General features: G+C 37.4%; 1 protein-coding gene across 4 annotated transcripts; it reads right to left on the minus strand.

Moving 5' to 3' along the window:
• Nucleotides 1-5554: 5554 nt before the first annotated feature.
• On the minus strand, nucleotides 5555-10048 carry LOC111329905 (retinal homeobox protein Rx1). 4 transcript variants are annotated; one of them, XM_022934666.2, is made up of 3 exons: nucleotides 9699-10048; nucleotides 7284-7534; nucleotides 5555-6366 (listed from the first exon to the last, which is right to left on the minus strand). In XM_022934666.2, exons 1-3 carry the CDS (start codon nucleotides 9850-9852, stop codon nucleotides 5872-5874), a joined length of 900 nt encoding a protein of 299 aa, XP_022790401.1. In that variant the 5' UTR covers nucleotides 9853-10048; the 3' UTR covers nucleotides 5555-5871. The 4 variants fall into 4 exon arrangements, with proteins under 4 accessions (XP_022790401.1, XP_022790399.1, XP_022790403.1 ...); XM_022934664.2 differs by having other exon boundaries at nucleotides 7284-7537; XM_022934668.2 differs by lacking the exon at nucleotides 9699-10048 and adding an exon at nucleotides 7968-8284.
• Between the last annotated feature and the right edge of the window lie 333 nt (nucleotides 10049-10381).

Consider the following 10381-nt stretch of genomic DNA (forward strand, 5'->3'; position numbering starts at 1 on the left):
AGAAACCTGATTATTACGGAACTCGTGGCCCACTACTTAACTGGTTTGAATCGTTCCTAACACAGCGTACCCAATCAGTGGTAATTGAGGGAGCATCATCTGCCCCTGTAGTTACGACATCTGGTGTTCCCCAAGGAACAGTCTTAAGACCATTACTGTTCTTAATGTATATAATGACTTACCTGATATTCTTAAATTTACTGTTAGACTTTTTGCTGATGCATTGTTATATGGGACAATTTGTTGTGATGAAGACACAGCCGATCTCCAAGAGGACTTGTATAGATTAGAAGACTGGCAACAAACGTGGAAGATGGAATTTAATCCTTCAAAGTGTAGGATCATGTGTTTTACAACCAAGAGAGATCCACCAAAGCGAGAATACGTATTCTGTGGACAAATCCTAGAAGAAGTGGAATCTCACCCTTATCTGGGGGTAATGCTCGATAACAAAATGAGGTGGTCACCACACATTGAAACAATCACATCTAGGGCAAATAAGGTCGTGGGACTTATCAAGCGAAACCTGTGGAATTGTCCAAAGTCATTGAAAGAAACCGTGTATATGACACTTGTGAGGCCAAAACTCCAGTATGCCTGTAGCGCATGGGACCCACATTACCAGAAAGATAGAGCCGCTCTAGAAAGGGTACAGCGGAAAGCAGCCCGCTTTGTCACAGGAAATTACAATCGAACAACGAGCGTGACGGAATTGCTGCAAGACCTACAATGGGACACACTTGAAACAATAAGAAGACATGCAAGGCTCTCCTTTATGTACAAGATGTGCCACGGCCTCCTAGATGGGGATTGGGGGGATTATCTGATAACAAACAAAGAAAGGAGAACCCGAAGAAGCTATGATTTTAAATTTATTATACCGAAAGGACATAAAGATATTTTTAGATTTTCTTTTTTTCCCAGGACAATAACTGATTGGAACAAACTTCCAAAAGAAACCGTTTCCAGTCAATCCCTCCGTATCTTTAAAAGCAAACTAACTTAAATTTATTTTATCGGTACTTTTAAATAGTTTTTAATAATTTTCAATAGTTTTTAATAGTGTTGTATATTTAGTATAGCTTCACTTATTACTATCTTAGAGTTGGCGTGATGTCCTAAACGATTTTGCCGACATAACGATATTTAGATTTAGATTTAGATAAGCTCTAACTATCAATAAACTATAATTTTGTTATTTCATCGCAATTCTAATTTTTTTAGACTTCTTTTTCATACAAGGCATTCCGCGTTTTAGAATCTCCCGTGATCTCGTGATTTAATATATTCCGCAGTTGCACCTCCGCTATTCCACCGTCCATTATTCCGTTGAGTAGATAAAGCACCTGTTCCGTGACTGTCTTCGTGTCTTTCAAGAGAAAAGGTGTCTCCGTTTCAATTGTTCATCGAAAATCCTTCGTGTACCAGGCCGCACCAGAGATCGATCGCCTCTCTTCTCTGGAAGAAACTGTTCACTAAATTCATTTTGCCGCTCGTTAGAGCTATCATGGAAAACCAAGTGTACTATGTCAATGGACTTGAGCCAAGAGGATTGTCCGTCCTCAGCTGTCGGTCTCTTTGCGAACAGTGCTGCGAAGCTAATAAAGCTAGTTGTTTCTCAGTTACAGCAATCCTTTCGACTGAAAAATGTGTCACTCTTTCTTCACACTTGCAGCCTAACTATCTCTTAAAAAACTCTGTAAAACCTTGAGATTCTGCGACAAATTATCCAACTTTATTAGACGGCTGTGGCACTGTTTCTCTAAATATTCTCGATTTTCACTCACGGGACACTGACCATGACAACGGTTGCTATCCGCCATCTTTGTGCCCCTCAGATGTAAACAAATCTAAGGCGCGAGTGCGTGAGTGCGGGATGGTTCACGGTATTGTGGTAGGTTGCAGAAGAAAAAGCGGGAAAAACAACGCAAAATTTTGTAAGATACCCAAGATTGTCACAAATCAAGGCGAAGAATTGGAGGAATTTACGCGCGAGAGAAGAAATCGATGGATTTCGGCGGTGAGTCATGGCGATACTGCCGAGAAGGACATCCTTGAAAGCGAACGTGTTTGTGATGGTCACTTCGTTCGTTTCAGGGAAGGCTGCAGCTACATGGGACAAGCACAATGTCAATTGGGTTCCAACTTTAAATCTCGATAAAATGGACTATAAGGGAGACGAACAGAAAGAAAAAAAACAGAAGGCTTCAGAAGAAAGGGCCGAAAGAGCAAAGGAACGTAAGAAACGCGCCATTGAACGACAAGAACACGAGGTTGCAGAAAAAAGGAAACATCTAAATGTGAGTAGCGATAGCGTTGTTGATATCGACTTTACAGAGACTGTAACAAGTACCTCAACAGGAGATGTTGAAGAGGATACTGGCCTTGCCAATACGACGGAAATGGAGCCATCTGAGCCTCTCGTTCCACAAGTTGTGCTACAAGCGACGCGGAAAACGAAGCCGCGAGAAGCATCCCAGAGCCTTCAAAAGACACCGAAACACAGATAAATTTTTGTCCTCAGAAATATTATATACTAAATAGTATCAAAAAGAGTTGTCAAACTGACATTATTCTTCAGATTATTGTGTGAGTTTATCACCAAACTACTTTACCTCCCAGGATTGAGAAATAAGTCGGTAAAAGTTATGCAATAAATATTACAAAAACCATTCTTATGTTCGATTTTGAGATTAATTTCATCGTTCGAGTTTCTCTTGTCTTACGAGGAAATGTTGTCGAAAGTCTGTCAAAGTTTATGTGATGCAAATAAAAACGTTTTAATTTAGACGAGTTCGTTTAGGTGCAAACAAACGACGATCGACTTGAAAATGAATCTAATTTACTGCTACCTGCTGATAACATACAATGATTGAAATTATGTTTTTGTTTCATTTCATGGAAAGAAAAGAAACGTAGCGCTCTTCATTCCAGGAAAACGGTCGAGCGTCACCTGCTTTGTGTCGAGGCCCTATGAGCCTGAGAAAAACAGACACAAAGAGATTTTTAGAAGTAACTGATTTTATGCTTAATCACAACGCCCCCTTCTCGGACATGAGGCGCCGAATGTCTCCTTTGCCACAACGAGCGATTTATAAAGAGGTTCGATATTGTTATACGGTTAAAATTAGTTACATAAAATTAAATCGAAAGAAAAAACGTCTTGACGGTTTGATTTGTCAATAAATATTTTTCCGAAACGGGGAACACTCGGTCAATCGTAAAATGGATGAAAATGTTTTTTTGTTTTTTTTTTTGAGGTTATTTTCTAATATATTTCTGTGATGAATCTAAGGCGATCGAAAATTATTTTAGATTTAAAAAAAAACTTCAATCTTCAGGTGAAATGTCTAGAAAAGACTGCCGAGCGCTTCTTTTTTTCTTTTATTAAAATTTCCGTGATAAGAAAGCCCAACATAAAGGCTACTTAAAATTTTTTTTTCTCTCAAAAAGTGGACAAGATGGATCGATTTGGTAAAAAAATTCTTATAAGTTCACATAGTTCTTAAGTAATTGCAAGGCACCTGACATCAAAAATCTATACATTTATCTTTATTTACCCTAAAAGATAGTTCTGAAGCTGATGATGTGATCCATTCAAACAAACTTAAACAAGACTGCTAAACATCTTTAACTTTTCATCATTAATTAGAATTGACTGTGGGTTGCACATTATTGTCTTGTAGGAAGGAAAAAATAGAGCAATTCTTATGTTATCATGAGATGCTCTCTGTTTAAAAGTTATTTAAATTGTTTTCTAATCGCAAAGAAACAAACAAGTGTCGAATATGAATTGAAAATAATTCGCGCGTATTTTACAATCGAGATCTTTCCAACTTTTTACTTAAAAGTGTGCGTTAATCAGAAGTTTTTCTGTTTCGAAACTCGTGTATTCGATTTTTTCATAAATTTAATCTTTAACTAAAGTTTTGACAGGGCAGCATCAGCTATCAGAACTAAATATGGCAACATCTTGTCTTCTGTGGCTTCAGCGGAAGTCTAAAGTTTATTGCGTTCCCGTATGATACGAGAGTTTAATCGACATTTAATAACACTCTTATCCACTTGCTCTTGAGTAAATATGGGCTTGATGTATTTTGCGTTCTATTATTTTACTGATAAACGCGCTCGTTATTAACTATTGCAGACTCAATGACGACTAAAGGAAAGAAAGGTAATTAATTATTCCGTTTATCATGCTTTTAAAAACGATATCAAAAATCGGTTTTGGAAAAAGTGATTACGAGGACAAAAGCTTGTTTCTAATACAAAAGATAAAATGTAATGGAAAAGACTGATGCATTTAGCGTTTTCAAAAATCGAATTTTTATTATTTTTCATAACGAGTTTTCTGCGGTTTTTACGCCAATCTTAAGAGGTCAGTGTTATGAAATACAATCAGTCAATATTTATCAGTCTTTTTGTCTTTGTGTGAATGACATGTGTTATTGAAATTTCTGACGGATTACGCGTTAATGCAAAGTTCCGCGTTCAACAGTTGGAGACACATTTTCGATTTTTTCATTTCTATTTGTGAAATTTAAACCAGCGTTTGTATTGTTGTTTTAGTATTTGTCCTTTGAGCAGAGATGTCTTTTGTTTTCGTTTCCAACAGAGTGAATGTGATCGTTTCTTTTGTATAAGATCACTAGAGAGATTTTGAACAAAGCGAAAAAAAAAAAAAAAAAGGGCTTAGTAAAGAATAGGGGTGTTTCATTCTCTAACATACAAAATAATTTTGCTAAAAATCTTTAGAAATAATTGATATGTTATGAGTACGAATTTATACAACTGAACTGATTTTTTCATTATGTATAGATTGCTTTGGAAATAATTTTCGTCTTGACAAAATACTGGGAATCAATGGCCCTATAATAGAAGAAATTTTTCCTGGTGAAAATTTTCTAATTGAGACTTTTTTCCAGCGAAATTTGAAGGAAAATGAGTACTTACAGGATGCTTGCTATCGCGCTTAAAGCTTATACTCTATTATACCTTTGAAAAGGTAAAAAAAAAAAACAAAAAACAAAAAAAAAACAAGGCAAAACAAAACAGGATAGTTAATGAGATGATGTTGCTTTAGTGATAGATGCGGAATAACTTGCAGAAGGGACAAAATAATGAAATTGAGCTTGAAGACTACTGGACATGATTGAAATAATCCTTACTTAGTTATAGGAACTCTACGCACTCGAAATTCACCTGTAAGGTTTTAAAACTCTCTTGGCTCAAGTTGATTTTGGTTTTTCATTGCTTTTAGCATTAAACTCCTTCTAGTCCAAATAGTTTTCTTTTATGTATTCTTTATTGTAAATATTTGTTAATGATTCCGCCCACGCAACCGCTTTCTTAACTTGATCTCGAAAAATCGCAAAGATCGTTACCTGAAACAAGTAAAGTCGATTCAACTCTCCATTCCATTTTCAAGGCTCACAACTCTTTTCACAATATAGAACAAGCGCGCGATAATATTCATTCTGCAACTTTAGATTCTTCTCCAGACGATTAACTGCACTTATGTCTCTCTTGAAGGAGAAAAACTGGAGTAAACTAGTCAATTGTATAAATTTATTTACAGTTATGTTCGCTTTAAATTTGTTTTACATTATTTTGAAAACTCGAGCCTGAGATGCAGTTCGAAGAATTCATAGTCAGGCTATGGTTATAAAATTACAAATACTGAAATATTAATACGGTTAAGTCCGCTACACAGCCAAGAGTATCGAAGTGATAACCATTAGTATTTACAAGTTCGATGCGTTATAATCGCACATTCACTTTGCCACTACCATATGAAGTTTTACTGTATATACTTCTGAATTTTGTTTAAAACTACTTAGATATGAATTTGACGTTGTGTTCAGTCCCATTTTATTTTCTACTAAGAATCTGCACAATATTCATCTGATGTTCTTTGGCTCGAAGGCGAAGAGAAGCGATACTGGAGACTCGGTTGGTTTCCCTCGTTATTCCACCAGAATGTTCGGGTAGGACATCAAATCCCCGCCCGGACTCCTCAAGTCGGTAGGGGGGTGCTATAAAGCACGGGCTCCCCGTCGTAGACAGCATGCTGCAAGAGCAAGGGCATTCACGAGGATCGGGACAACCGGGGCGCATTACGGCCGGAACTTGCGAACGGAAACACTGCATTGGATGTGTCGTGGCTTGGTAAAAGGACGAGCACATGTCCCGTGGGGTACTGCCGTGTCCAAGACCCGAGGGGAAAGTCACAGGGTACGATGTGTTAGGAGAGAATGGCTCTTGGTGTAACCAAGGGTAGACCATACCATGTCCCGGGGGAACTGCTCCAAAAGCGCACAGCTTTTCTCGTTTTCGCCATTTTGCTCGTCTGTTCTGGAACCAGACCTTAAGAGAAGAGTTGAAGAATAAAATAAAGTTACCCTCTAGATTTTCCTTCTCTTTCTGTTTTCCCGTGTCTGTTTTATAAGTATGCATGAACTTATATCATATATACCACAACACCACATTGGAAATCGTGTACATCGATATTGACTTCCATTTGGAATCGAATAGGCAAGACGTCTCGGCTCGTTTGAGTTCTGCATTTCCGCCATTTTCAAAATCTGACGCCCCCAGAAAATAAAATGTAAACTTAGTTATTCAAGCGAAAACCATTTGTGTTAAATGAACTGATCGGTCAACGTCGCTTAAACCTGGCATTTTCAAAGATGAACCACCAACCGTAGCATCTCTATATTTAGGGATGTGTACTCTTGGAATTATTAATGTTAGTTTTTTTATGAGAACAAATTTAATGCAATAACAAGCACTATTAAATTCTATACGAAAGCAAAAATCTTCGATAGGCCACGAAACTGTAACTTTGATAGTGAAACATTTCCATCCCAACGAATATAGCATTCTTAATCGCTTGAATTTTGTCAATAAGGCAGATGCACTCTGCCAAGACAGTAGAGGTCTTAAATTGATAATATCAGCCGAATTTTAAAACGATCGATTTTTTTACTGACACACCAAAACACCATCAAGTTTCACGAATTTTGATGGACTAAAGCTGAAAACCCTGTCAAAATTGTCGAAAATATTGCTGATTACAGCTTTTGTTTTCGGTTGAACCAGCTATGTTTTGTAGCCATTTGAGGATGTAGAAAATTAATATTTCAAAGTATACTTATTTTCAATATTTTTGTCGCTTGTTTTTCAAATTAGTGTCGTCAAACTCGAGCTAGAGGAACTGATCGCGAATTTAATCATTAAAAGCAAATATTTTAAACAAGTTCAAACGTGGCATTTGTATTTACCTGGATTCTTGCTTCTGTCAAACCAAGTTTAGAGGCTAATTCTTCCCGTGCAAAGACATCAGGATAAGGGGCTTTGTCGAATGCTCGTTCAAGCTCTTCTAGCTGATACTGACTAAATGTTGTGCGATAGCGAGTTTTCTTTTTCTTCGCTGCAGCCGTGGCGTCTTCGGACGACGAGTTCACTTCTTCGGCTTCTTCATCTCCCTCTACGGGAACTTGTTCTGCAGGGACAGTCTCAGTAGCGTTGCTTTCTGCTGTTACAAGGAAAAGAACAAAAAGTTATCCCATACACTAAGCGGAGACTTGTTCTATAAAACACAACTTGCTACTTGTAAATTGGACAATTAATATTTCCGTGAGAATTCGGAGTGTGGGTTGATAAATGCATTTTGAAATGTTTTCGTTAACTCGTTTTCAACGTTGCATTTTCCCTCCCTAATATGAAGTGGAAAATGTTTTCTTGTGCTCATAACATAGCAAACTGTGGTTGTTTTCTTGGAGTTGTTAAAGATTACAAAGCCAGGTCGTTAATTTTCTTTGTAAGATGCCAACTTCCTAAAAACCCTACAGTGAAGTTAAACTACCACTCTACGCTGTGATATCGGAATCATTCTAAAATAAAACAACTATTAACAAGTCGACTAGTTAACAAGCTTAATAAATACGTGTGAAGGTTAAACTAACCGGATTTTACATCCATCTCTTTTCCAATGGTGAACCCAACCCAGTAGCTTTTTAAAACCACTTTTCTCGATCGTTGTCTGTTTAAACTGGCTCCAACAGATGGGCAGACTAGTTTTTATGAGTTTTGCGGGCAGATTGTCTCTTATGTCTCTTTCAGTGATGGACAAAAATTTTAAAGTTTCAAGGGCTTTTCTTAATATTGGCTCTTCATCCAATGAAAGTCCACGGTTTGGCGTTAATAGATATCTACCTTAATTTAGAATACTCGGCATCCATTCTTTGCCACATTGTCGAGGCGATTTCATTTGTGTCGCCCCTTTGTTTTAGACGAAGGAAAACAATTAAAAAGGAGCAATTTATTAAACATTTCCTTTGTTTATTCAAAATGCCAAAACGCAGCAAGCCAGAAAACCAAGTCATTAGAGTTCAGGTCGTCAGAATTGGCGTGAATTGCGAAGGGGCGTGCATGAAAAATAATCCTAGCGAGATTTTATTCAAATGGAGTGCGTTTTGAATAGCATGGAAAAGCGATGAGCTATTCTTTCATACAAATTGATGTAAATTGAATTGAAAATTAGCAGTTATTAGGGTCAAGATGGAACCAGCTGCCATGAAATGGTGTTCATCGCTAATAGAGTTTAGAGCAACAAATATAGTCAGTTTAAGAAACACAACACTTTTCTAAAACTTCTTTTGTTTGGATCGAATTTCGTGTCTTCTCGTTTTTTCAAAATGATTTCTCCGCACACCGCGAGCTGTGAAACATTAAATTTTTCATTTCCTTGAAGATTGTTAATTTTGAAAGTGTACATCGTGCTCAGACGAGACAGAGTTGAGTAACTCTGGAAAGAAAGAAATAAATGGTCTACATGTTAATTTAAGTAAATCGTTGGTCGTGTTCAAGCCTAAACGATATGATTCACCGAGAACAGGGACTACAGTGAAAAAGCCGGAGTCATAATACTGAGTTCCAAAGCGATTCATTTGCAAGAGGTTGTTAAAATAATCGCTTCACCGCATAATAAAATAACTGCAAACTCGATTAAAGCGCTTTACACTTGTCGCTAGCGAAACACTCATCACAAACATCTACTAATGGCTGAATTAAAGCAAATAGGCAGAATGTTGTTACTGCTTTTGCAAAACTCGTGGTTCATCTAAAAACTGCCAGAACTCTATTTAATTTCTTGTCAAAAAATTCGACGACTCAATAATACAGTATGTGACAGTCTCTTAGAAACAAGCTGGCGAATTTAGGAAAGTACTCTGTTTAAAATGCGCATGATTTTTGACCAGTGATGTTGAGTTTTTTTCCGTTGAGTGGCCATAACTTGGCAGTAGATCAGAGGTCTCATGGATAAATTTTCGCCATGATTTAAACCAAATCAAAAGTCGAGAATCGAAGAACGACACTAGTTCGCATTATTCTGAAAAGGTAGATATTTTCACCTAAATAGATAAGTAATAATACCCAAATAGCCGTGGATTTCAAGCTTTTGCTAAGTGTTCGCTATGCTGACAATGAACTTTAAAAAGTAAAAAGCAGAAGATGTAGATGAATCTCTACAGCGACGAGTTAAGTTTGCAGTTCAAATTACCATCCGCGTTAAATATATTGATTCAATTCCTCAAATTTCGTGATGTAAAAAGAGCAACTCTGACACATTTAGCGAGCGCGTGTTGTAACTCTGCCAACACTATGCCGGCGACGAAAAACGTTTCCGTGATTACCTTCGTTTTGTACCATTTCCTCTGCGTTCTCACTGTCTTGATCTTTCACCGGGTCAGAACTACTTTTAAGGCCTAAAATGCCGTTTATGCTATAGGAAAATACTCCATGTTTCTCCTTAGAAGAAGAGTTATCTGCGGTGTTTCGGACCTCCATTATGCAACGCTTTGGGCTAAGGAAGTTGTCGCCACCTTGAGCTTCACGCACGTCTCTCAGTAGAGGCGCAATAGCTTCTCGCTCATAATCACGAAAGGCTTAGCTAGTAGAGCATGAATGGTGGACCCACAGGGGAAATTATGCCCCTCACACAGTGACCGGCTTGCTAAATTAAATTGCTATTATTAGCAAAGGGATCCTTGCTTGGCGGTTTTCTTTGGGGTAAAGATTGGCTTTTCACAACCAATCAACGGATTTATACACAACCACGGTTATTAGCAAAACATTCATTCAAGTAAAATATAATTAGAATTTATTAACATTAATCCCTATCTAGATTAACATAACAATCCTATACAACTCCAATAAAGACCTAATTATATCAACATTAAACTGCCTTTATGAGAAACGAGAAGTGTTATTTATGCGAATACTGCTCGAGGCGGTAATTTATTCCTCCTTCGCGTTTCGCAGCTTCACCTTGGGTTAAAAGCTTTGCCAAAGTGATGCAGATTTTCTTAGAAATAAA

The sequence above is a fragment of the Stylophora pistillata genome, chromosome 7 (assembly GCF_964205215.1).
Source record: "Stylophora pistillata chromosome 7, jaStyPist1.2, whole genome shotgun sequence".
Classification (NCBI taxonomy): Eukaryota; Metazoa; Cnidaria; class Anthozoa; order Scleractinia; family Pocilloporidae; genus Stylophora; species Stylophora pistillata.

Excerpts from the sequence above, each read along its gene's own strand:
- LOC111329905 (XM_022934664.2), bottom strand. The coding sequence starts at position 9,852 with ATGGAGGTCCGAAACACCGCAGATAACTCTTCTTCTAAGGAGAAACAT. Across the intron at positions 7,538-9,698 it reads GGAAATGGTACAAAACGAAG|CAGAAAGCAACGCTACTGAG; the intron begins GTAATCACGGAA and ends TCCTTGTAACAG. Across the intron at positions 6,367-7,283 it reads TGACAGAAGCAAGAATCCAG|GTCTGGTTCCAGAACAGACG; the intron begins GTAAATACAAAT and ends TCTTCTCTTAAG.